At 56.0% G+C, this 27534-nt stretch overlaps 1 protein-coding gene across 1 annotated transcript; it reads left to right on the top strand.

Moving 5' to 3' along the window:
* Nucleotides 1–3721: 3721 nt before the first annotated feature.
* On the top strand, nt 3722–26690 carry NLRP8 (NLR family pyrin domain containing 8). The gene is given in 9 exon segments (XM_070063471.1): nt 3722–4076; nt 10468–12101; nt 13418–13560; nt 14070–14237; nt 15040–15192; nt 16832–17002; nt 22826–22996; nt 24970–25140; nt 26591–26690. Coding segments are annotated over 9 exon segments (3066 nt in total).
* The last annotated feature ends 844 nt before the right edge of the window (nt 26691–27534 follow it).

Here is a 27534-nt window from a genome sequence, read left to right as displayed (position 1 = left end):
ATTTATTTATTAATTTGAAAGTCAGAGTTACACAGAGAGAGAAGCAGCAGACAGAGAAGTCTTCCATCCGATGGTTCACTCCCCAGATGGCCACAATAGCCAGAGCTGCGCCAATCCGAAGCCAAGACCAGGAATTTCTTCCAGGTCTCCCACGTGGGTGCAGGGTCCCAAGGACTTGGGCCACCTTCCGCTGCTTTCCCAGGCCACAGCAGAGAGCTGGATCGGAAGTGGAGCAGCCGGGTCTCAAACCAGCACCCATATGGGATGCCGGTGCTTCAGGCCAGGGCATTAACCCGCTGTGCCATAGCGCCGGCCCCCTTGAATGTTTATCCATTAGGATAGCTAGTATTTTTTTTAAGTTACAAGTGTTGGCAAGAACGTGGAGGACGTGGAATGGCAGTGTGTCGCTGACAGGAAATGGGGTAGGGAATGCAGGGTAGCAGTTCTGCACAGAGTTAAGCATACACTGCCCGTGCAGGAGGGCAGGTCCAGCCCAGGGATATACACAGTGGGACTGCAAGCCGGGACTCGAACGCTGTACACCATTGCTCACAATTAGCCAAAGGGTGGAAAGAATCCACATACCCGTGGAGAGCTAAGTGAGAAATCTGGCACACACAGAATGCAGTACAACTCCCTCTTCAGAAGGGCTGCGGTACAGATCCGTGGTGGAGCACGGGGAACCTTGAAACCTCACACTGGGTGACGCAAGGCAGACACGAAAGGACAAATATTGCACGCGCCCGTCTGCTATGAGGCACCTAGAACAGTCCAAACCAGAGACAGCGGTCAGCATAAGCCACCACCTGCGACACCGGCATCCCACGTGGGCGCTGGTTCAAGTCCCGGCTGCTCCTCTTCCTATGCAGCCCCCTGCTAATGATCTCGGGACAGAAGACGGCCCCTGCTGCCCACGTGGGACACCTGGAAGAAGCTCCTGGCTTTGGCCTGGCCCAACCCCAGTTGTTGTTGCCATTTGAGAAGTGAAGCAGCGGATCAACGGTCTCTCTGTCTCTCCTTCTCTCTGTAACTCTGCCTTTCAAATAAGTACATCTTTAAAAAAAAATCAGAAAGTAGAACAGAGATTACCAGGGAGTGGGGGGCGAAAGACGTGGAGAGCAAGGAGATGCCGTTTAATGGGTTCAGAGTTTCTGTGCAGAATGATGGAAGGGCCCTGGAAATGCATCGTGCTGACAGTCGCACAAAGCAAGTGACCTTAGCGCCAATGAGCTGCTTAAAAACGATTAAAATGGCGTTTTATCTTATACAGAGCATCATTTTAAAACAAATAATTTGAAATAACGCATCACGTTGCATTGTTTTACTGTGTTTATTTGTAAATTAAGATAAATTTTAAATAGTTTCTTGAATGTGCGCCATGTGAAAATACACACCGTGGGACCGCGATGAGAAAGTCCGCAGACGTGAGTTACAGGGAGCGCCTCACTGAGAAGTCAAAGCTCAGTCTGCGTGCCGGCTGTCTCCCAGCAGCCAGGTCCTCGGCCACAGCACCATCTCCTGCAATGCCTCCGCCCCCTTCTCCCCTCTCAGTCTCCTCCTGCTCAGCCCCCAGAGAGCCTCAGCCTGCGTCACACGAGGGCCCTGAGTCCTGCTTGAGTCTCCTCCAAGCTCTCGCTCCGCTGACCTTCTCCGTGCAAGGGGCGGCTGCCAGGACGTCCCCTCTCCGATTCCATGCTGCCGCGCTGGCTTCTCCACCCTCCACCTCCTCCGCTGCTCGCCAGGAGACCTCCACACGCTGGTGTGCCCAGATCCAGCTTTGGACACCTTCCCTCTTCTTCCTGAACCCACACTTCGGTGGCCTTGCTTCCTCTCTGTGATTTAATCCCAAAGAAAGCACTAAGGCCCTGTCTCCAGTCCAGGCTTCTCTCTTGAATTCCAGCTCCCTGCTTGGCATCTCCGTTTCATAAGGAATAGGCTGCTTTAAATGTCCACAACTCAGGCCGGTGCCGTGGCTCACTAGGCTAATCCTCCGCCTTGCGGTGCCGGCACACCGGGTTCTAGTCCCGGATGGGGCACCGGATTCTGTCCTGGTTGCCCCTCTTCCAGGCTAGCTCTCTGCTGTGGCCCGGGAGTGCAGTGGAGGATGGCCCAGGTGCTTGGGCCCTGCACCTGCATGGGAGACCAGGAGAAGCACCTGGCTCCTGGCTCCTGTCATCGGATCAGCATGGTGCACCGGCCGCAGCGCACTGGCCCCGGCGGCCATTGGAGGGTGAACCAACGGCAAAAGGAAGACCTTTCTCTCTGTCTCTCTCTCTCTCACTGTCCACTCTGCCTGTCAAAAAAAAAAAAATGTCCACAACTCAGCTCTTGAAGCCCATGGTTTGGTCTTCCACATTTCCAGTAATGGCAGCAGCAGCCTTCTGCTAGCCCAGGCTGATAAATCCTTGCACACATGGTGGCCACTCCCTCTCTCTTACACCTTACACCTGAGGAAATCATCGGCAAGCCCTCGTGGCTCTGACTGCGTTTATAGAAAATAGCTAGGATGTGTAAGTCCGTAGGAACAGAAGGCAAGTTGGTGATGGCCAGAGGTTAGGGGTGGAGAGTGGAGGCTTAGTGGGCGTGCACTATCGTATGGGATGTGTGCTTAATGACAGGGACTTGTTCCCGGAAACACATTGTTAGTCACTGTGCCAGCATCACAGGCGGCACTTCCGCGGACTAAGGCGGCTACAGCGCCACCTGCTGAGACAATCTCAGGAGACCACCACAAAGACAACGTCCCCTGCTGGCCAAGTGTCACCCTGTGGCACACGCCTGTAGATGGAATTGCCGGCTGTATACAACATCGTGAATGACCAAGCAGCACTGGATTGTACAGTTTCAAATGGCCCACTTCATGTCACGTGAGTTTTGCCTCAATACCAACATCTCATTGACTTGCTCTTCGATGGCCCGTTCTCAACACTTCCACCGTTACCACCCATCTGGGTCACCACCCCGGGCTTCCTGTCAGGCTTCCTGCTTCCACCTCATTCTCGGATCAGGAGCCGAAAAGGCTGTGCAGAGGACAATTCCGTGTGGGTCTTCTCAAGGCCGCCAGTGGCTCCTGCCTCAGAGGAGAGCAAAGCTACCAAAAGCGTCCTCACTGCTCTCGGCTTCCCCATCCTCTGGCTCCCACACCGGCTCCCTTCCTGCTTCTCAGACATCTCCAGGCACACTCTGACCTCCGTGCCTCGATGAGTGCCCCTCCGTCTCATGGGACTCTTCCGTCTGACATCCACAGGGCCCGCCCACGGCCTCCTCACCTGCTGCCGGCCTTGGCTCAGGTGTCCCTGTTTCCGTGGACACTTTATCAGCCTTTCGCGAAGGGCAGCATCCTTTCTCTTGCTTCCAGTTCCCTTTCTTGGCTTTCTTTTCTCCGCCGTGTGTGTCCCCTTTGGGGTGCCCTGAAATGCCGGCTCCCCAAGGGCAAGGATGTCCTGTGTTCTTTGCTAAAGTAGACAGCGTGACACCTACTCAACATCGAAACGTTTGAGTGAGGGAACAGGCAGCGACTGTTCTATGACCTGGATGGGTTTCGCCAAACAGAGTAATGTAATCCTATATTATAAAGTGTAATGTACTAACACCTGCGGGGTGATGCACTGGGAGGCGATTAGGTTGTGACGGTGGGTTTGTTCTCTTTCTCGTGTCGCGTCTCCGCAGGTCTCGGGTCTCTCTGATCGGCTGTCTTTGTGCTGCCTGGCCTGGAGCGAGGATGAGCGACGCGATCCCGGGGCCCAGCGCGCTCTCCTCTTCGGTCGTGTACGCCTCCTTTCTCCCCTTCTGGATCACCTCGTGCTGCTCCGCGTCGCCGTACGAGAAAGGGCTCATGCTCTACCTGCTGTACCTGAGCAAGGAGGAGCTGCGGCAGTTCAAGCAGCTTCTGGTGAGGCAGTTCAGCATCTCCGCCCAGCCCGCCGGGGAGCAGCTGGAGACGGCCAGCTGGGCGGAGCTGGCTCACTTCCTCACCCAGTACTTCCCTGGCCGGCAAGCCTGGGATGTGACCCACAACCTCTTCGCCAAGATGAACCAGCAGAACATGTGCTTTCTCGTCCAGAAGGAGCTGAATGGTGAGTGGCGGTCCAGCGTACAACATGGGGGTGGCCTTGGGCTCCAGAATCCAGTGCAGCGACCCCATGGTGTCCAAGGGCATTGGTGTCAGGACCCCCGCCACGGCTCGCGTCCCTGGTGGAAGACGGTGTGGTGTGTGCACAGCGTCCACACACATCTTACCACCGATTCCTCATCATCTCCGCATTACTTACAGTAGCTGGGTCTGTGAGACGCTGTATAGATAACCGATAGGCTACACTGTTGAGGGGAAGAGATCTCCGCGTTTTCAGTATCCGTGTGTTCTTCCAATGGTGTCAACCCGCAGCTGGGAATCCACTGGAAGCAGGGAGGGAGGGGCACTGACTACACCGGCTGCTCTGTGCCTTATCGGCCACCGGAACAAGAAAGCAAACGGAGGACGGTGCCGCGGCTCACTAGGCTAATCCTCTGCCTTGCGGCGCCGGCACACCGGGTTCTAGTCCCGGTCGGGTTGCCGGATTCTGTCCCAGTTGCCCCTCTTCCAGGCCAGCTCTCTGCTGTGGCCAGGGAGGGCAGTGGAGGATGGCCCAAGTGCTTGGGCCCTGCACCCCATGGGAGACCAGGAGAAGCACCTGGCTCCTGCCATCGAATCAGCGCGGTGTGCCGGCTGCGGTGGCCATTGGAGGGTGAACCAATGGCAAAGGAAGACCTTTCTCTCTGTCTCTCTCTTTCACTGTCCACTCCGCCTGTCAAAAAAAAAAAAAAAAAAGCAAACGGTGGGTGATGGACCCACAGTCTGCCATCCTGACGTACTTTTCAAAGCTGATGGGGACTGGGTACTGCTTCCAGGAGATGAGCTTTACATAACACCGTGGAAAAGGAGGAAGAGCAGTGATGGGGAGCAGCTACGGTGAAAACTCCCACAGAACACAGCTGCTGCAGTCACGATGACAGAAATGAAGTGGTTCGGGCGAGAGGATGACATTCTACGAAGGGCCACTTCATAACAGCAGAGGATCAGCCCCACAGGGGGAGACGGCAGCTTTAACCCCCCCTGCCGGGGACACCCCCACATACAGAGCGTCCCCAACCTGGGGTGTTCAGCGTAAGGGTCCCCACTCGACAGTGGCACAACAGCAAGTGAAGTGCCCACTCAGAGCTGCAAGCGTTGAATGTCCATCGTTTCCCAGACCACATATACGTGCAACCGAACTCTCGAATCTGGGCGTTGGCCACAACTCCAGTCAGTTACATAGTCACAAGGGGGAACCAGCAGTGCTCTCCAGCGCCGTGTTGCTAAGCTGTGATGTTTGCCAGGAAGATAGTACCCAGTGCACATGTTGTAGGCTGTGGTGTGTGCTGAGTCAGCTGTACCCAGTGCACATGTTGTTCAGCTATGGTGTGTGCTGAGTCAGCTGTCCCAGTGCACATGTTGTAGGCTGTGGTGTGTGCTGAGTCAGCTGTCCCAGTGCACATGTTGTAGGCTGTGGTGTATGCTGAGTCAGCTGTCCCAGTGCACATGTTGTAGGCTGTGGTGTGTGCTGAGTCAGCTGTCCCAGTGCACATGTTGTAGGCTGTGGTGGTGCTGAGTCAGCTGTGCAGTGCACATGTTGTAGGCTGTGGTGTATGCTGAGTCAGCTGTCCCAGTGCACATGTTGCTAGGCTGTGGTGTGTGCTGAGTCAGCTGTCCCAGTGCACATGTTGTAGGCTGTGGTGTGTGCTGAGTCAGCTGTCCCAGTGCACATGTTGTAGGCTGTGGTGTGTGCTGAGTCAGCTGTCCCAGTGCACATGTTGTAGGCTGTGGTGTGTGCTCAGTCAGCTGTCCCAGTGCACATGTAGTTCAGCTGTGGTGTGTGCTGAGTCAGCTGTACAGTGCACATGTTGTAGGCTGTGGTGGTGCTGAATCAGCTGTCCCAGTACACATGTTGTAGGCTGTGGTGTGTGCTGAGTCAGCTGTACCCAGTGCACGTGTTGTAGGCTGTGGTGTGTGCTGAGTCAGCTGTCCCAGTGCACATGTTGTAGGCTGTGGTGTGTGCTGAGTCAGCTGTCCCAGTGCACATGTTGTAGGCTGTGGTGTGTGCTGAGTCAGCTGTCCCAGTGCACATGTTGTAGGCTGTGGTGTGTGCTGAGTCAGCTGTCCCAGTGCACATGTTGTTCAGCTGTGGTGTGTGCTGAGTCAGCTGTACCCAGTGCACGTGTTGCTAGGCTGTGGTGGTGCTGAATCAGCTGTCCCAGTGCACATGTTGTAGGCTGTGGTGTGTGCTGAGTCAGCTGTCCCAGTGCACATGTTGTAGGCTGTGGTGTATGCTGAGTCAGCTGTCCCAGTGCACATGTTGTAGGCTGTGGTGTGTGCTGAGTCAGCTGTCCCAGTGCACATGTTGTAGGCTGTGGTGTGTGCTGAGTCAGCTGTCCCAGTGCACATGTTGCTAGGCTGTGGTGTGTGCTGAGTCAGCTGTCCCAGTGCACATGTTGTAGGCTGTGGTGTGTGCTGAGTCAGCTGTCCCAGTGCACATGTTGTAGGCTGTGGTGTGTGCTGAGTCAGCTGTCCCAGTGCACATGTTGTAGGCTGTGGTGTGTGCTGAGTCAGCTGTCCCAGTGCACATGTTGCTAGGCTGTGGTGTGTGCTGAGTCAGCTGTCCCAGTGCACATGTTGTAGGCTGTGGTGTGTGCTGAGTCAGCTGTCCCAGTGCACATGTTGTAGGCTGTGGTGTGTGCTGAGTCAGCTGTCCCAGTGCACATGTTGCTAGGCTGTGGTGTGTGCTGAGTCAGCTGTCCCAGTGCACATGTTGTAGGCTGTGGTGTGTGCTGAGTCAGCTGTCCCAGTGCACATGTTGTAGGCTGTGGTGTGTGCTGAGTCAGCTGTCCCAGTGCACATGTTGTAGGCTGTGGTGTGTGCTGAGTCAGCTGTACCCAGTGTATTTTTTTGACAGGCAGAGTGGACAGTGAGAGAGAGAGAGATGGAGAGAAAGGTCTTCCTTTGCCGTTGGTTCACCCTCTAATGTCCGCCACGCTGGCGCGCTGCGGCCAGCGCACCCCCAGTGCATTTTTGATGCATGATATTTTTAGTTGATGGTGGATTACTGGGACATAACTGCACGGAGAGCCATGGAGCACCCAGACATAAAGCCAAACCTGACTGTTGAAAAGCAAAGGGGACAAGTGCACTAACATGGATTGAGGTGGCATCACCCCTCCACTAATAGCTGACGTTGCACGAAGTCAAGGTTCGTACCAACAAGAAGGAATAAGATGCAAACTCTACAGTCTTTACCAGCAAAAACTGGGCATAAGTGATGGCGAGGAGGGACGCTCTCCGTACGGTGGCCCAGGAAGTCCTCCTGAGGGCACGGACCCTGAGGCTGGGCTAACAAACGGGGAAAGAGCTGCAAGAAGGAGATTGGCTGGATGAGGCAGGAAAGGCTCACGGAGTCTCGCGTCTCAGAGGTGGGGGATCGGCAGGTGTTCAGGAGTGGAAATGCTAGCGCTGTCTGGGACCTGAGGGGACGGAGGACAGAGCAGTGTGGGCGTGGGGGGTGGGCAGCCGGCCCTCAGAATTCATGCGCTCCTCTCCCGTGAATTTGCCTGCTTGCTAAATGCGTCTGTAACCTCCCCAGGCACAACCTCAGGCTTTCAAGGCCAAGCCTCGACCTGCGCAGAGCCTCACAAGCTTAGGAACCTTGGGCTGAGCGCCACGCGTGCTCCAGGGAGGCCAAAGCAGGCCGTGTTCTGCCTTCGGCTTTGCATTCTCACCCCGAAAGCAAATAGCCTCTGCGTGATCTGGTTAGTGCCACTTTCGCGCCTTTGATTGGTGGCTTTGCCGTGTAAGACGGTGCCAAACGGGGCGGTGCAGCACCACCCACTCTTCCCAAGGGCAGAGAGGCTGTGCCGTGCATCGTGGGGAAATCCTAGTTACAGACTTCGATGCAGCTGGCCCTGAGTTCAACATTAGTAAGTCAACAGCAGGTATTGGCTAGTGCATCTCTAAGCAAAAACACACATAGAATAAGGTTATTATTCATTAATCAGTGGACTAATCACATATTATCATATATATATACTGTATTATTAATTATACTAATATATTACATTAATTTTATTATAATTAAAATAATTATATTATATATAATATAATGCATGGTATATATTATATATGTGATAAGTATATAATATTATAAATAATATATAATAATATAATTGCAATTATATTATTATAATTAAAACGTGAGTGAGTGTGTGCTTAGAGTTGGACCCCATCCCCAAGATAACTTGTCATTTCTATGCAAATACCCTAAAACTTGGGGAACAGCCCCAGATACTCCTCGTCCCCGTGCTTGGATAAGGGACTCTTAACCTGTATATACTGGCCCCTCAGTGCTCGGCTGGGCGCAGGGTCACAAAGCAGAGCACTTTCCCGTTTCCTAAAGTCGCGTGAAGGAGACCCAGGAGATGTCTGTCTCCCTGAACAGAGGGGCCGCTGGCAGAGTGAGACTCACAGGTCCCTGGCCGCCACGTGGCTCCCCTGTGACATAAATCCGTCAGCCCCGTGGACAGTCCCCTTCCTTGTCTGTTCCAGCCTTGCTGCCTACATTGGTATCGAATGAAGAAGTGCTACTGAAGTTGGAGAAAGAAGAAGTGGGTATGTGACCGTGGCCGTCTGGTGGAAAACGGGCGTGGGTCGGGGTGGGAAGCTCCTCTGGCCGATCCAGGCGGACTGTGGGTTGGCACGTCCAGTGCTTCTGCTGGTCAGAAGTTGGACAGAAGCATGCAGGGCTCAGACCGCTTCCCTGAGGCACGGCACCTCCTCCTGTCACCTGCTCTCTGCCGTGAACTGGGAGCCTTGTGCGGGATCAGTGTCTCCCTCACGTGGTGGCAGCTTTGCCACCGGCTGCGTGAAGCATCTGTAGTGTCTGTAGGCAACACCGGCAGAAAGAGAGGGATTATTGTCCAGGATTTCCAACAAAAACCACAGCTGAATGGGGCCATGTGCTCCTTAGTGAATGGAACATTCTGGTTGGCTAAGACAAGTACAGTAGTCCCTTGGTGTCCGTAGGGAAACGGTCTGACCACCCAAATCCTCAGATGTCCCAGTGCCTATGTAAGGTGGTGCCGTGCTTACCTAGAACCTACGCACTTCTTTCCAGACGTTTTCAATCATCCTTAGAGCACGTGAAATAGTGAATACAACGTGCACGCCATAGTAACAGTTACAGTGTGCTGTTTGGGGAATGATGGGAAGAAAATGCTATCCATTTTCAGTATCAGTGTAATCTTTTCTTCAAGTATGTTCAGTCCTCTGTTGATGGAATCCGTGGGTACAGGACCCAGAGGCACAGTCCAGTTTAACGGACTGAGGGTGGGATGGGACAGTTGTCCAAAGAAAAACTGGAACGCTGTTGCCAGAATAGGAATGATTGGCAAGGGAATGTGGAAATTGAATCCACTCCTCCTTCCCTCATGCTCCAGGGTCCTCAGATTGGGATTCCAGAGAGAGCCCAAATTACGTAGGTGTGAAACATCGTGCAAGGAAACGAGGCGGGAGGGAGCGAAGGGTCCAGGCCATTTCAGTGTGCCTGTGGGTGGTCAGCTCGCGCCATCAGAGCCCCACTGTAGATCCCGAGAGCCTGGTGATTCGAACAGGGCCGTGCGTCACGTGGTGAACTCGGCTCTGATTCTAGAGGTGTGAGGCTGAGAGGTCTGTGACTCGCTGGAGGTCCAGAGGTGCTAATAAGCAGATCACGGACTTCCCGAAGGCTTCCCTCTGCCCGGAGACCAGGGACACAGTGGGAACCAGGCTGCGGGTGATCCTGGTGCAGCTCGCAGCTGAGGAGGCGGGAGAGGGAGAGAGGGAGAGAGAGAGAGAGTCACAGATTAGGACAGAGGTTTACGACATCCTCGTAGCTGCCTACCTGAAGAATTCCACCCTGTACGCTAACGAAGCCCGATGTTACGTACGGGCGGAGTGTGGCCATCTCCCGGGCCATGCTTGTTCTCTCGCCTTGTTAGAGGTGGGGCTCATTCAGTGACAGTGTTTGACCGTGAGGCATGAGTGGGCGGTTCTGTCTGTGCTGATGAAAGCAGACGGGAGCCAATAGCACGTCCCCTCTCCCCAGTATTTCTGACACCATTGCCACTAGCACAGCTAAAGCCAACTGCAGCAGCCTATGGACAAAGGACCGAGAGAGCCCGGTGCCCTTGGCCCTGAGACTGCTGAGTCATTGCTTCCACTCCCACAGCTTTGCACACAGACCCCACGTGCTGCGGGGGTCAACAAGCAAGTCTCGCTTTGCGTAAGCCACTTGGGGCTGGGTTCTCTGTGAGCTCTGGCTCGTAGCAGGAAGAGCACGAGGTCTCTGCCACTCTCCCTTGCTCTGCTTCTTCCCGTGAATAACTGATGCCGTGCCCTGTGTCTCTCCCGCCTCGCCGGTCTAGATCAACTACGAGAGTATAAGCTGTGTGTGTTGCGGAAGTTTTTCCCCGAATGGGACCGTATTGCTTGGCCTGGGAACCGCGTGGACTTCTTTTACCAAGAAGTGCACAAGCACAAGACGTTCTTACCCTGTCTGTTCCTACCCAGAAAACCCCAGGGGAGACCAGCCAAGACGATCATCATAGACGGCGCTCCTGGCGTTGGGAAGACAACCCTGGCCAGAAAGCTGATGGTGGCGTGGGCGAGGAATCAGTTCTACGTCCACAAGGGCTGGTTCGTGTTCTACTTCCAGTGCCAAGAGGTGACTGGCGTCGGGGAGCAGAGCTGCTCGGAGCTGATTGCGCGCCAGTGGCCAGGGTGCCAGGCTCTCGTGTCGAAGATTTTGTCCAAGCCGGACCAGCTTCTGCTCCTCTTCGACGGCTTCGAGAAACTCACCCGGCCCCTCTTCGTGAGACAGCGCGAGCTGAGCGCCGACTGGAGCCGCAAGCTGCCCGGGGCCGTTCTCCTGAGCAGCTTGCTGAACAAGACGATGCTGCCCGAGGCCAGCGTGCTTCTGACCATGCGAATGAACTCGTGGTGGGTGGTGAGGCCCCTGCTGAAGAGCCCCTTTTTTGTCACCCTCCGAGGGTTTACCATGATGGAGAAAATCCGGTACCTGCGGACGTATTTCGGGAACACGGAGGAGGGCGAGCGCGCGGTGGACTTTGCCAGGAGGAACACCATCCTCTTCTCCCTGTGCCGGGTCCCCGCGCTGTGCTGGATGGTCGGCTCCTGTCTGAGACAGCAAATGCAGGCCGGAGTGGACCTGGCCGAGGCTTGTCCCAACGCCACCGCCGTGGTCGCCCTGTACGTCTCCAGCTTGTTCCCTTTCAGGGCGGAGCCCCTGCCCGGCAGGACTCACCTGGAGCACCTGGAGGGGCTGTGCCACCTGGCTGCCCTGGGCATGTGGAGCATGAAGTGGGTGTTCGGTAAGGAGGATCTGGAGGAAGCCAAGGTGGATGAGCTGGACGTCTCCAGTTTTCTCGGCGCGGACATCCTCCAGGAAGTGGAAGGCGAAGAGCCCCGGTACACCTTTGCCTTCGCCGTTTTCCAGGAGTTTCTCGCGGCTCTGTTCCACGTCCTCTATTTCCCAGGGCGGCCCACGCCCTTCCACTTGCTGGGCCACGGAGACATCCAGTACCTGATCGCAAGTCCCGGCGGCAGCAGAAGCCACCTGGCTCACATGGGGATGTTCTTGTTTGGCCTTTTCAACGTCTCGTGCGCCGCCATGGTGAGGCGGGTGTTCCACTGCGAGCTGTCCTGGGGAAACAAGAGGAAGGTGTTGCAGACCGTGTCCTTGCTGCTTGAAGGTGACCTGCCTGCTCTGTGCTGTGGGGTCCCGCAGCTGTTCTACTGCCTGACGGAGGTCCGGGAGGAGGACTACGTCAGCCAGGCCCTCTCGGGCTACCGTAAAGCCGTTTTGAAGATGCAAAGCAATAAAGATGTTCAGCTCTCCGCGTTCTGCCTTAAGCGCTGTCGACGCTTGCAGGAGGTGGAGCTGACGCTCATGGTGAATTTCTCACAGGTGTGGTGGCCGGGCCCTGGGGACTCGCTCCACGCGGCTGAGTAAGTACCGTGTTCCTCGGGCTTGCCCGAGGTCTCTGGGCCAGCTGGGCTCCCTCCCAGGTAGCTGATAAGCCTTCAGGTGTCCCATGTATCTTGCTGCTGAAGTTTGCACGCAGCCCAGGCTTGACCTCTGCAGGGCCACTTAGCTGTGGGATTTTTAGGGAGGGAATTTTTGGGGGGAGATTCACAACAATTTGAAAAAAAAAATGCACCCACTGTGATAGGTGTGTTGTGGGTGTGGGTGCATAACATTTTTGGGTATAAGTAACCTACTATGAAACATACACAGGGCCGGCGCCGTGGCTCTCTTGGTTAATCCTCCATCTGCAGCGCCGGCATCCCATATGGGCACCGGATTCTGTCCCGGTTGCTCCTCTTCCAGGCCAGCTCTCTGCTGTGGCCCGGGAAGGCAGTGGAGGATGGCCCAAGTGCTTGGGCCCTGCACCTGCATGGGAGACCAGGAGAAGCACCTGGCTCCTGGCTTCAGATCAGTGCAGCGCCAGCCATAGCGGCCATTTGGGGGGTGAACCAACAGAAGAAGACCTTTCTCTATGTCTCTCTCTCACTGTCTAACTCTGCCTGTCAAATTAAAAAAAAAAACATACACAAATCTGTTAAGTTGAGGTGCATCGAAATTTGCACAACACCCCCCGCCCTGCCCCTGCAGACCGAGCGTGGTCCCACCCACAGCCAGGAGCAGCAGACAGGCCACGGCCCTCCCATCCTGCACTCACTTCATCTTCCCCTATATGGGGTGTTTTTCCTCTCTCTATACTTGAGTGAGGATTGGGCTGTAAGATACAATGCCGCGGCGCCGTGGCTCACTAGGCTAATCCTTCGCCTTGCGGCGCCGGCACACCGGGTTCTAGTCCCGGTTGGGGTGCCAGATTCTGTCCCGGTTGCCCCTCTTCCAGGCCAGCTCTCTGCTGTGGCCCGGGAGTGCAGTGGAGGATGGCCCAAGTGCTTGGGCCCTGCACCCCATGGGAGACCAGGAGAAGCACCTGCTCCTGCCATCGGATCAGTGTGGTGTGCCGGCTGCGGCGGCCATTGGAGGGTGAACCAACGGCAAAGGAAGACCTTTCTCTCTGTCTCTCTCTTTCACTGTCCACTCTGCCTGTCAAAAATAATAAAAAAAAAAAGATACAATGCCATCCCTGGCCCTCATGGATATGCAGGCTGCTTCCTGAGAGCGTGCCCCCCCGCCCCGGCCGGGGGAATGGGAACCTGGCACCGAGGGAGGCGGGGAGGGCTCTGAGCCGTAACCGGGGTGGGGAGCCCCTGAATTTGCAGCACCGTTTCCTGTTTGCCCCCGCGCGCAGGATACAGGAGAGTGACATGCAGTACCAGTGGTGGCAAGACATCTGCTCCGTGCTCACCACCAACGAGGGCCTCGCGGTGCTGACCCTGACCAAGAGCATCTTGGAGGCCCCGCTAGTGAAGGTGCTGGCGGCTGCGCTGAGGCACCCGCAGTGCAAACTCCAGAAGCTCTCGTGAGTGCGGGGCCTCCCGCGAAGCCCTTCTCGCCCCTTCTCTGCTCAGGCTCCAGGAAGCACCCATGCTCGGTGTCGTATTTCCAAGGGTGGCATCAAGTCTCTGTCTTTGCTGGATTACTGGACGTAGCTCTGGGGTGCTGTGTGATGATCGGGTCAGGGCAACTGGTATACCCATCATCTCGGGGACATCCTCTCTGCTGGCTGCTGTGGGATGGCCACTAGATGGCTGACGGAGTCCCCCACCCTGTGCTGCCAAACGCTGGCACCCACTCCCCCAGCTGACTCTGTGTTTGTCCCTAGTCACCACACCCTCTCCATTTCCCCCTCCCCGTCTCCACACACCCCCTGCTAGCATCTTAGCCACCAGGTCAACGCCCGGCCCCAAGCCCTTGCCTAACTGTCGGCTACCCCGAGAGGCCTTGCGTGACCTAAGCGGCCCAGTGATGGCCATAGGATGTCGGGACTGTGGGCGCCCCGGGGGCCTGAGATGCTGCTTCCTGCTCCAGGTTGAGACACTTGGGCCCCAGCGTGCTGCACGAGGACTTGTTCTGCGTGTTGGTGGAAAACCGTCATCTGAGTTGCTTGGAAATACAGTACACGGAAGTGGGCACGGAGGCCATGAGGGACCTGTGTGCAGCCCTGAGACACCCCCAGTGTGCTCTGCAGTGCCTGAGGTGAGGCTGCGTTCAGGGGACCCTGGCCCTGGGCAGGGGGTGGCTGGAGGCTCTGTCTGCCCGTCTTGCGTCCTTCCATCTGTCTGCTGTTGGTTTCACCCACGTCCACAGGACAGCTTTATAAAGTTCCCGGTGCACCCGGTACTGGGGAACCTGGGTCCCCACTATGAACTCATCCTGGTTTGCAAGAGCCAGTTGTTCAACATTCAGGAATTTCGTGAGCCCATTGTGAAAACGGCACCTGCTAGACATTAGCTAACACAGAGATAGGCACTGGCTAGCAGGTAAGCCACCCAGTGATGTAGGTTCAAGTCCCAGCTCCACTCCTGCGTCTAGCTGTCCACTAATGCTCATCCCGGGAGACAACAAGTGATGGTTCAAGTGGCCGAGCCTCAGCCCCCGTGTGGGAGACCCAGCATGGGTTCCAGACTTTGGGCTTCAGCCTGGCCTAGCCCTGCTGCTGCAGGCCTTTGGGGAGTAGCCCAGCAGATGAGAGATGTCTCTACCTTGTCTGTTGGTCTGTCTGTCTCACTCTCTCTGTGTCTGTGCTTCTCAATTAAAGGGCTTTGTAAATATAACACTCCCGTCCCACGCGGTGGCGGCCCCAAGCGTTTACCGTTATCCATGGATAACGTGGGATGCTGGCCTCCATGCAGGTTTACGGGCTGGGGAAGTTGGAGATAGCCTGCAGGGTCAGCCTCCTGTTCTGAAGCAAGGACGTGAGGCAGCCAAGGGGCTGGGTGGCCAGCCAGCTGCCCTTTTCCCTGGGGGCTGGGCTCAGCCTTGGCCGTGGCTTCTGCAGGCTGGAATACTGCATGGCCACCCCTGAAGATTGGATTGACCTTGCCAAGGGTCTACAAAATGACATCCACCTGGGGACTTTGCTGCTGAAAAGAAACCCCCTGGAGTCGTTCATGGCGAATTATGTGTCAGCGAGTCGACTGGAACGGCTGTCGTAAGTCTCGCTCTTGTTCCTCTTTGGAGTAGACTCGGTGCTTCTGGGAAAAGAGCAGTCATGGGGGAAGGCATATATATTGAAGCAAATGTAAGCGTTATGCTGCCCTGATCATATAAATCAGTCCCTAAGAGTCCAGCCAAGAGAGAGGAAAAAATCCACATGAGGGTATATGTGTGCACCTAATGTCCTAGAATATGTGATTACCATGAGCCCCGAGTATCCACTGTCCAGTTTGCTAAGTACACTTCATCGGTACTGTCTGCTCTCCCCCAACTTGTGCAGACGGCCCAGCCCTACCTCCGTGGTGGCCATCTTGAATTAGGTTGGGCAGATGCCTAGTTAGGCAGCCATCTTGAATTAGGTTGGGCAGACGCCTAGTTAGGCAGCCATCTTGAATTAGGTTGGGCAGACTCCTAGTAAGGCAGCCATCTTGAATTAGGTTGGGCAGACTCCTAGTTAGGCAGCCATCTTGAATTAGGTTGGGCAGACTCCTAGTTAGGCAGCCATCTTGAATTAGGTTGGGCAGACTCCTAGTTAGGCAGCCATCTTGAATTAGGTTGGGCAGACTCCTAGTTAGGCAGCCATCTTGAATTAGGTTGGGCAGACTCCTAGTTAGGCAGCCATCTTGAATTAGGTTGGGCAGACTCCTAGTTAGGCAGCCATCTTGAATTAGGTTGGGCAGACGCCTAGTTAGGCAGCCATCTTGAATTAGGTTGGGCAGACTCCTAGTTAGGCAGCCATCTTGAATTAGGTTGGGCAGACTCCTAGTTAGGCAGCCATCTTGAATTAGGTTGGGCAGACTCCTAGTTTACTTGTGCTACAGCACGTTCGTCCTTCAACAGGGCACCATATGGTTCACATGGCTTTCAATGTGACATAAATGGCAGCCACTGCTCCACGCTCATTTTCTGATCAGCACTTTAGGACCCATCAGCGTGCAGCTGCTCCTGCAGCCATTACTGCCCAGTGATGTTTCTGTGACCACGCATGTTCGTTATCCGTCCTATGTGCACGTGAGGTCTGGGCTGCCTCCTGTGGCCAGCTACATGTGCACACATGCATGTGCACACGTGTGCATGCATGCTACAGTGAGCAGCCTAAGGGAAGAATTGCTGGGATGTGCTTCCTGGCGGATTTCCAGGCTGTACCAATTCCAGTCCCATCAGCAGTGGGTAGAAAGTTCCGGAAGCTCCAGATTCTCACTCAGCTCATTACTGTCAGGCGTCTTGGTGTTCTTGCGATTATGTTGAACAAAAACAGTGGGTTCTTGTTTTGACAGTTCATGTCTCCTCAGTGACTAAGGGCCACTTTCTTGTTCTCTTACATTTGCCTGGTCATATAGTGCACTCAGCTTTCTGTTTTCCTAACGCCTTAACACATGTAACCTCCTGGGTTATCTGTGTCGGCTAGTGCACTGTGGTCACCGATGGCCTCTCTGTCTTCCCTTTTACTCTCTTTGTGCCACTCTCTCTCTAACCCACAATTCCTTCAACTGCCATCCTCCAAGCAAAGCCGCTACCCTTTCTTTAGGAGGCGCCAGCAGAGGTGTGGGGAGGCTTGTGCCTTCAGAGGGAGTGCTCGCCCCCGGTCCAAGACCAGGAATGAGGGAGTTACTGTCCGTGTGTTCCTCCCACAGGCTGGAGACTTGTAACCTCACAGGGCTTGCCTGCGAACGTCTCGCCTCCTCTCTCCAGCAAAGCAAGATGCTGTCACACCTGAGCTTGGCAGATAACCCCTTGGGGGATGAAGGGGTGAAGCCTATCTGGAAGGCCCTAGAACAACTAGCGTGTCCTCTGCAGAGGCTGGTGTAAGTCCCCAAGGGTTTTCTCTTGCAACTCTGTGTGGCATTGTTCTGATGCTGAGAGCAGAGAGGAGACGCCGTTACCACTTCCGTTTCAGAGGCAAATTTGCTAGTGGCAGGGTTCTCAAACTGTGCCGTGGCACCCAGCAGTGAACTCGCAGGACCTACGGGACACGTTGAGTTTGAGGGATGTTGACATCCATCTTCACTCACTGGGGATAGTCCGACGTCAGATCGCGCTACATTCCCTCTGATGGCATCATTTCTCTGCAAAGCTGGGCTTGCAGGAGTTATGGTCTTGGGAGTATCACAGAATTTAATGGAAAACAAGGAGTACCTGAAAAATTACCAAGCCGCTAAAGGCGTGTGAACCGAGAGAGCTTGGGGACCTCCGCCGTCAGGTATGTCCCCATCTCTGGGTCAGCCTCAGGCCCCTGAGACCAGATGACTCCTCGTGAGCTCACACCCGGCTTTAAGAGGTCACTGCCAACTCCACGGCATGGGCCAGAAAACGGGGACTCCTCAGAAAGCTCAGGGAACAGGTACTGAGGAAAAGTCTGTAAATTGCAAACCAAAGTCTGGCAGCAGTGGGAACTTACCTTTCAACTCCATTTTTCTACAAACTTGTGAAGTTCCCTGGTAAATACTAACTGAGAACCTCTCGTGTTTCTCTTACCCGGTCGTGAATTCTAAATGACTCCCCTTAGGTGGCAGAGTGCTTTTGTCTATCTCACACCCAACTGCCTTGAGCAGCAGAGACGTTTGCTGGGTCAAGGACCCAGAGGGGCAGAGACGGAGCAGCCTTCGCGGCTGGTCCCCGAGGCCGCCATGGCTCTTTTTCCCGAGCGAGTCTCACCTCCAGCTAAGTCTTACAACAGGGTGGCCTGAGCCGTTGCTGGAGCTCCGTGTAAGATTGCAAGATTCGGAGGGGGAGGAGGAGACTTGGGAAGCTCCCTAGGGAGTACAGCAGACATGTCCCAGGGGGTTCTGCAGATTTCCCCTCTGTCCTCACTGACAAAGGCGGTACTGCCCTGGATGAACAAGTTGCTAAGAAGATGGGGTACACTTAGGGCATCCAGAGGAACCGCCGTAGCTGGGGTGCCATCAGCTTCCTTAGGGCACGTGGGCCATGTAGGGAAATAGCATTTCCTGAGCAAAACTGGGAGGAGAGGGAGAACGCATGCAGCTGATGGCGGCTTTGTTCCATTCTTGTATTTCATTTCAAGGTGGAAAACCAGAGACACGTGCACGACCTGTGAAATGCAGGCGTGTTGGTCGTCTGTACGATGCGCCCTGAAGCACCGGTGGCACTGCTCTGAAAGCCATGTCCAAGTCAGGTCCACACACAGGGGATGACCGGTTGCCAGGGCTTCAGAGCAGGCTTGGAGGTGAGCGTGGAGCAAGGCCACCGTCAGGGCTGTAGGTGACCGTCCAGGGGAAGTGTCTCAGGGTCTACCTGAAGCTTTATGGCGAGCCGTCATCAGAGAGCAGGATCCTGATTCTAGAACCACCGCTCCCTGTGTTGGGAAGAAAACTGGACACCCTACAAAAGGAGCAGAGAAAGAGGCAGGGTGGTGCGACACTGGACAGCAGCCTACAGTGTGTGGGATGCTTGTGGTGGGGGCGGTCTGGCCTCTTCAGGGGACATCACGGTGACTGAATCTCACAGCTTGTACGTGAGCGTGACAGAGGATGTCAGTTGCATAGACGGTCCCAACCCAGCTCTCAGCCAGGTGTGTGACTGCCTGGGACAGAGCCAGATGCAGGTAGCTCAGGCGTGAGAGGGGGCTGGGTGCACAGGAGGAGCTCCTTCACAGGCTTAGCAGAAGTTGGAGGAACTGGCTGGCGCCGCGGCTCACTAGGCTAATCCTCCACCTGCGGCGCAAGTACTCCGGGTTCTAGTCCCGGTTGGGGCGCCAGTTCTGTCCTGGTTGCCCCTCTTCCAGTCCAGCTCTCTGCTGTGGCCCGGGAAGGCAGTGGAGGATGGCCCAGGTGCTTGGGCCCCTGCACTGCATGGGAGACCAGGAGGAGGCACCTGACTCCTGGCTTCGGATCGGCACAGCACCGGCCATGACGGCCATTTTGGGGGGTGAACCAATGGAAGGAAGACCTTTCCCTCTGTCTCTCTCTCACTGTCTAACTCTGCCTGTCCAAAAAAAAAGAAGAAGAAGTTGGAGGAACTGTATCCAGCAGGAAGAAAGGGACGCGACAGCTCCCAGGCCCCTTGCAGGGCAGGATCTCCCAGCTACAGCGTTCACGGGGGGCGAGCCTGTGACAGTCCCTCGGAACTCAGGGTTCAGGCTGCATTCCTGTGCCCCGTTCCTCAGGGATGTCACCTCTGAGGGGCGAGTCCATGTCACACCTGTGTCCCCTGACTAGTGGCAACCCGGGAAAGGGAGTCTTCCTCTCCTTTGTCATCAGGGGAGAGAGGTGAGCGGCTGTCCCCACACAAGACAAGGCTCCACAGAAGTATGAGGAGATGGGTGCTGGCAGGCAGACGCCCTGACTCTGAGAACCTGCTGCTGTCTCAGGAGAGTTCTGATCTGCTGCTGGCCAAGCTCGCACTCTGTTCTCCTCATTCTCCCCACGGCATCACGGGTGCTTAACCCCTGCTCCATAAAAACCGCTCAGTTACAAGGTGCTGTGTTTCTCTAACCCAGTGCTTTAAAGTTCCTTCCAGGGGAAACCACACGTTGGCTTTTTCCTGCTTAAATTCAGAGATTGTGTGTGTCTGTTGTGCATCAAGCCCTGCCTATCGTGTGCGATGACTGTAGAACCAGATAGCAGCCTCCCTCTCCCACGTCTCTGAGTAGCTTCAGATAACTGGTCTACCGGGACATCCCGGGACCCACAATACCTAACTTTCTTCTTTGGTTTTTGTCTCACATTAAAATATGAGCATCAGAGGCAGAGGCCTTGCCAGAAGGAATCCCCAGCGCCAGGTTCAGTGCCTGAAGCCTGAAGCAAGGCGCGTGAAGTGGCATAAAAGACCCCCTACACCACTGATGCATCTAGCTCCCCAAAAAGAGGCAGAAGACGGCACCCTGCTTTGGCAAACAGTCTCGGGGCTCCCAGTAGTGGAAGCAGAGACTGCTTGAGCCCCAGGCCCGCTTTTAGGACTGTACATGAGAGGATCGAAAGCCCACACGCACACGGAGCCCTGTGTACAGATGATCACGGCGCATTGTTCACGATAGGCGAGCGACGTGCAGGGCGCCCTCTCCAAACGGGGACGTTGCCCCACCCTGCCAGGGAAAGAAGTGCTAGCCCGTGCCATGGCGAGGGTGACTCAGGAGAAACTGTGCTGAACGGAGGGAGACAGCCGAGCACGGAGGGATGAGTCCCTTTGTAGGATGTGTCCAAGTCCACAGGGAGGGCGGGCAGTGGGTGACTGAGCAGAGAAGGCGTGGAGAGGGAGCAGGTGCGGAGTGGAGTCTACGGGTGGAGGAAAATGTTCCAACACTGGTTGTTGTCATGATCGCACAACTCTATGAGACCAGTGGAGTGCATACTGTACATGGTGACTACCTCTTGAGAAAGCTGATTTACACACACACACACACACACACAAAAGGAAATATAATGTAATGGTGTTGTGGTTGAGTTTTTTTTGTTTGTTTGTTTGTTTTTTTTTTTTTGACAGGCAGAGTGGACAGTGAGAGAGAGAGAAAGAAAGGTCTTCCTTTGCCGTTGGTTCACCCTCCAATGGCCGCTGTGGCCGGTGCGCTGCAGCCAGCGCACCGCACTGATCCAATGGCAGGAGCCAGGAGCCAGGTGCTTCTCCTGGTCTCCCATGGGGTGCAGGGCCCAAGCACCTGGGCCATCCTCCACTGCACTCCCGGGCCACAGCAGAGAGCTGGCCTGGAAGAGGGGCAACCGGGACTAGAACCCGGTGTGCCGGCGCCGCTAGGCGGAGGATTAGCCTAGTGAGCCGTGGCGCCGGCACATGGTGGTTGATTTTAATTTTGTGTTGGTGTCACATCTAAGGGGGACAGTGTGACAATGCAATGCGTGGATTCAATGTGTGGCGATCAAATCCAGTTTGTCAGCATTTTCATCTCCTTAAATGTTTTGCTTTGTTTTTTGATGAACAATACTCGTGTGTATTTCTGGGGAAGGTGTGACCTTCTGACGGGTGCACACCTGTGCTGTGGTCACATCCTGGGGATAGTGTGACCTTCCAACGGGTGCACACCCTGTGCTCTGGTCACATCCTGGGGACAGTGTGACCTTCCGACGGGTGCACACCCTGTGCTGTGGTCACATCCTGGGGACAGTGTGACCTTCCGACGGGTGCACACCCTGTGCTGTGGTCACATCCTGGGACAGTGACCTTCTGATGGGTGCACACCCTGTGCTGTGGTCACATCCTGGGGATAGTGTGACCTTCCGACGGGTGCTCACCCTGTGCTGTGGTCACATCCTGGGACAGTGACCTTCTGATGGGTGCACACCCTGTGCTGTGGTCACATCCTGGGGCAGTGACCTTCCGACGGGTGCACACCCTGTGCTGTGGTCACATCCTGGGACAGTGACCTTCCGACGGGTGCACACCCTGTGCTGTGGTCACATCCTGGGGACAGTGACCTTCCGATGGGTGCACACCCTGTGCTGTGGTCACATCCTGGGACAGTGTGACCTTCCGATGGGTGTACACCCTGTGCTGTGGTCACATCCTGGGGCAGTGTGACCTTCTGACAGGTGCTCACCCTGTGCTGTGGTCACATCCTGGGGACAGTGTGACCTTCTGACAGGTGCTCACCCTGTGCTGTGGTCACATCCTGGGACAGTGTGACCTTCCGACGGGTGCACACCCTGTGCTGTGGTCACATCCTGGGACAGTGTGACCTTCCGACGGGTGCACACCCTGTGCTGTGGTCACATCCTGGGACAGTGTGACCTTCCGACGGGTGCACACCCTGTGCTGTGGTCACATCCTGGGACAGTGTGACCTTCCGACAGGTGCTTGCCCTGTGCTGTGGTCACATCCTGGGGACAGTGACCTTCCGACGGGTGCACACCCTGTGCTGTGGTCACATCCTGGGACAGTGACCTTCCGACGGGTGCACACCCTGTGCTGTGGTCACATCCTGGGGACAGTGACCTTCCGATGGGTGCACACCCTGTGCTGTGGTCACATCCTGGGACAGTGTGACCTTCCGATGGGTGTACACCCTGTGCTGTGGTCACATCCTGGGGCAGTGTGACCTTCTGACAGGTGCTCACCCTGTGCTGTGGTCACATCCTGGGGACAGTGTGACCTTCTGACAGGTGCTCACCCTGTGCTGTGGTCACATCCTGGGACAGTGTGACCTTCCGACGGGTGCACACCCTGTGCTGTGGTCACATCCTGGGGAGGAGTGACCTTCTGACAGGTGCTCACCCTGTGCTGTGGTCACATCCTGGGGACAGTGTGACCTTCCGATGGGTGCACACCCTGTGCTGTGGTCACATCCTGGGACAGTGTGACCTTCCGACGGGTGCACACCCTGTGCTGTGGTCACATCCTGGGACAGTGTGACCTTCCGACGGGTGCACACCCTGTGCTGTGGTCACATCCTGGGACAGTGTGACCTTCCGACAGGTGCTTGCCCTGTGCTGTGGTCACATCCTGGGGAGGAGTGACCTTCCGACGGGTGCACACCCTGTGCTGTGGGTACATCAGGACCACCCATCCATGCTTTCCTTCCCTCCCCCTCCCCTATGTGCCTAGAGTCTTGAAGCTGCTCTCTTTCCACCTGGCCGCCGCCTGGCCGTGGAGCGCTGGGCACCTCTCCCTCCATCCGCCTGGACCGGGCGCCCATGACCCTGGCCTGTGTTTCTCTGCAGGCTGAGAAAATGCGCTCTGACCTCTGCCTGCTGCCAGGACGTGGCCTCTGTCCTCTGTCAAAGTCAAACCCTGAGGAGTCTGGACCTCAGCTTCAACAGCCTGATGGACAAGGGGGTCACCCTGCTCTGCGAGGCCCTGAAGAACCCTGACTGCAGCTTGCAGGTCCTGGAGTAAGTGCCCCGGGCCCTGCCCCAGAGCAGCGCAGCCGTCCACAGAGCTCCCTCCGGACGGGGGAGGGCAGAGTGCGCTGGCATCCAGCTCCATGACCTGAGGCTGGAGGGCCCACCCCAGACCTGTGCAATCGCAAACTCGGAGTGTGGGACCCAGCAATCCATCTGTGCTTAGCCGTTGTCCCCAAATGCCCACAATGGCCAGAGCTGGGCTGATCCAAAGCCAGGAGCCAGGAGCTTCTTCCAGGTCTCCCACATGGGTGCAGGGGCCCAAGGACTTGGGCCATCTTCTACTGCTTTCCCAGGGCACAGCACAGAGCTGGGTTGGAAGTGGAGCAGCCAGGGCTCGAACCGATGCCCATACGGGATGCCGGCACTGCAGGCAGTGGCTCTACCTGCTATGCCACAGCACCAGCCCTGATAAACTTATCTTTAAATTCCATTCCCACCAGCTTATTGAAGTCCCCTCATGTCCCCTGCGCACGTCTCCCATACACTTCCAGCTCTCCCTGGATCATCTGCAAGTCCTAACGTGACGTGAATACTGCAGAAATCGGTGTTGTCCTTTATTCTGTAGGGAGCAAGGGCAAGGGGGAAAGACTGTCGGGGTTCAGCACAGATGAGTTTAATGTTTCAGACCCGGGGTTGGTGAATCCATAAACGCACGACCTGGGGGTGGGCAGAGGGTGTAGCCTGGCTCCTTAGAGAGCTCGTGCTCCATGTCCCAGGATGGGGTCCAGGGCTGGGCCCTTCCCTCTTACACACGGGCGATGAATCTGTGGCACACGGTGTTCTCGTGTGCTGTGAGTCTGTTTCTCCCGGTCTGCCGTGAGTGCTGTGTGGCAGCACACAGTGACTAACTCACGAGGGACCAGAACACTTCGCACAGTGGCGTGACGAAGCCACAGTACTGGAGTGACCGGCGGCTCTGGGTCTGCATGTCCACGTCCACGGCAAATTGCTGCATCTACTGAACACGTTACGGTCGTGTCTTGTCATTAATTGCTGAGCAGTGTGCTGTCACTGTTTGCATGGCATTTACCGTCATGGTGTTAGCGGCCATCTGCAGGACAGCAAGTGCACGGGAGAGTGGGCACAGCGTGGCATTTCCTATACGGGGCTTGACCACACGCAGATTTTGGAGCCAAGCCCCACAGTCTCTGGGGGACAGCTGCGTTTACCTGGTCCCCAATTCCCTCTGTGCCCAGGCAGCTGTGAGTTCTGGGGAGCCCAGGATGGTGTCCGTCTTGCTAACGCACTGCTGTGCCCACAATACCCAGTGCCAGGCACAGAGATGGACGAGTAAAGATTTTGTTCAATGAGCAAAGAAAAGTAGTTACAGTCCATTTTTTGAAAGATACATCGGGCTCAGGGCTTCTCAGAGTAAGGGATTCCACAGCCTATTCTTTCATTTTTAAATACTTACTTTATTTATTTATTTATTTTTTATTTATTTATTTTTTTTTGACAGGCAGAGTGGACAGTGAGAGAGAGAAAGGTCTTCCTTTGCCGTTGGTTCACCCTCCAATGGCCGCTGTGGCCGGCGCACTGCGGCCAGCGCACCGCACTGATCCGATGGCAGGAGCCAGGTGCTTCTCCTGGTCTCCCATGGGGTGCAGGGCCCAAGCACCTGGGCCATCCTCCACTGCACTCCCTGGCCACAGCAGAGAGCTGGCCTGGAAGGGGGGCAACCGGGACAGAATCCGGCGCCCCGACCGGGACTAGAACCCGGTGTGCCGGCGCCGCAAGGCAGAGGATTAGCCTAGTGAGCCGCGGCGCCAGCTAAATACTTACTTTATTTATTTGAAAGGCAGAGTGATGGAGAGAAGGAGGTCTTCCATCCACCGGTTCACAAATGGCTGCAAGAGCTGGGGCTGGGTTAGGGTGAAGCCAGGAGCCTGGAACCCTGTGCGGGTCCGGCCACGTAGGTGCCAGGGCTCGTGGACTTAGCCGCGTCTCTTTCTGGCCCACAGGCTGGAGCAGTGCCTGTTCACCTCGGTCTGCTGCTCGGCCATGTCCTCCATGCTGCTCAGCAACCCCAGCCTGCGGTACCTGGACTTGAGCAAGAACAGCATCGGCCTCCTGGGCATGCTCACCCTGGTCGGGGCCTTCCCGAGCCAACGGCAGAGGGACAAGGTCCTCCTGTGAGTCTCTGCTCGGGCCGCCCAGGGAAAGCTCCGGGACAGGGAGACGTGCCACGTTCCCACCTCGCTGCCACGCTCCCACCTCGCTGCCTGGGGTCTGCGGTCACGGTTCAAACCCCGGCTCCGGGATGGGGAGACATGCCACGTTCCCACCTCGCTGCCTGGGGTCTGCAGTCACGGTTCAAACCCCAGCTCCGGGACGGGGAGACGTGCCACGTTCCCACCTCACTGCCTGGGGTCTGCGGCCATGGTTCAAACCCCAGCTCCGGGACAGGGAGACGTGCCACGTTCCCACCTCGCTGCCTGGGGTCTGCGGTCACGGTTCAAACCCCGGCTCCGGGACAGGGAGACGCCATCACGCTCCCACCTCGCTGCCTGGCGTTTGCGGTCACGGTTCAAACCCTGGCTCCGGGACAGGGAGACGCTGCCACGTTCCCACCTCGCTGCCTGGGGTCTGCGGTCACGGTTCAAACCCCGGCTCCTGCTTTGATCTGACAGAGACGGGGACTGGGTTCTGCTGTCTGGCCTTTGCTTCCTTCTCCTCCTGCCTGCTCTGTCTTGGGCACCTGCATCTACACTTGATCCTAGCCAAAAGGCCGAGAAGCGACAGGCACCCACGTCTGTTCTTCCGTCTCACCAGCCGTCTCTTTGCCACCCTAAGCCTCTGTTTCCCTGTCTGTTACGCCAGCTCGGCGTCTTCTCATGGAGGTTCCACTGGGACGGGGGAATCGGACACTGAGTACGAGGCACTCTGACGCTGTTGCGTCCCCGCAGTGGTGGATTTGGGGGGAAGGTTGGAGCCACGCGTGGTGTGTTCTCTGTCTATTGCGGTGTGACAGGCAGCCCGGTGACAAGCATCTGTTTCCTGTGCAGAATCTCCTGCTGGTGGCGGGTTCATGTGGGCGTGGTTTCACGGGAAGGGTCTGGCTGTGAGTCCTCAGTTAAGTGGTTGGGGGAGGAGCTGTTGGACCTGCGTCTGTGCCCACTCACCTGGCTGCAGACAGGAGGCTTCCGGTGCTGTGAATGGACATGTGGCATCCCCCCAAAACAGTGACAGGAGAGGGACAGACAGGCCAATGGACGCGGGCACACACACACGCACACACACACGCACACATTCATTCTTTAGCCTAGAAACTGACACCCCGCCCCGTGCCTTGTTCTATTGACGGCACAGACCAGGCCTGGTCCAGTGAGAGAGGGGCCATACGAGGGTGTGGCTGGCAGGAGGAAGGGCTGGGGGGGGCACGTCTACCATGTGGCTGGACCAGGGCACTTTGAAGCCATGTCTGAGCCCCCTTTGGTCTCCATCTACTCCGTGGGGCCACGGTGGTCTCCTGGGTGGTCAGCTTCTGTTCTGGGGGGGTGGGGGTGGGGTCTGCACGCTTGCCCAGGGCTGCCACAGAAGCCTGAATGTGAGAGAACAAAACCCTCTTGGTGTCGTTCCCAGGGAGAGAAAAGCAAAAGGGGATGTGGAGATGCTGGCGCGGCTGAGCGGCCCCACGGTGAAGAGCAACTACCTGAAGATAGTGCAGGACTGGAACTCCTAGTGCCGCTGGGGGCCGTGGACTGGCCGCCAGCCGGGCAATGGCTCCCTGCTCTCTGGGCCACGCGGGGTCCAGAGCGGCGGGGTTTGTGCTGGGAACGGTGCCCTCGGGTTGTGCATGCTGTGGGTTTAGATATAGTGGAGCACCCAGCTGGGGGCCCCCAGGCAAGCAGAGCTCCAGCCAGTCTACTCCTGGCTCCTGGGCTGTTTTTAATGTGTTGTGCAAACGTGTTCACTGGGAAATGCCTGCCTCACCTCCTAGGGTGTTGGGAGCAATTAATTAAAAATGTGCATCAGTACACTTTGAAGACTTTTCAAGTGTGATTTCTTTACCAGTAAGCTCTGTTAAGAAACCTGATCCTTACACTGTCTAAAAAGTACCCACAGGAAATCCCCAAGGAAGATAATACGAGGATATTCTCAGAGGTTCATGGAAAATGGAATTAAGGCTACGGTTACTTTGGTGCAAAAGTTTGAAGTCCATGCAGCTTTCTCATAATGTGAATTTTCTGTGGGCTTTTGGAAGAACCTTCATAGCTGGTTCAAGGAACTTCAGAAATGAAACCTGATTCCTAACTTAGTCCTAGCTAACTAGTATACTCTTTAAAAAAATATATATATATATATATATATTTTGGCCGGTGCTGTGGCTCAATAGGCTAATCCTCCGCCTTGAGGCACCGGCACACCGGGTTCTAATCCCGGTCGGGGCACCGGATTCTGTCCTGGTTGCTCCTCTTCCAGGCCAGCTCTCTGCTGTGGCCAGGGAGTGCAGTGGAGGATGGCCCAAGTGCTTGGGCCCTGCACCCCATGGGAGACCAGGAGAAGCACCTGGCTCCTGCCATCGG

This window comes from Oryctolagus cuniculus, chromosome 18 (genome assembly GCF_964237555.1).
Source record: "Oryctolagus cuniculus chromosome 18, mOryCun1.1, whole genome shotgun sequence".
Taxonomy (NCBI): domain Eukaryota; kingdom Metazoa; phylum Chordata; class Mammalia; order Lagomorpha; family Leporidae; genus Oryctolagus; species Oryctolagus cuniculus.
The sequence above is the reverse complement of the archived record's forward strand: the minus strand, read 5'-3'. Positions and strand labels throughout refer to the sequence as shown.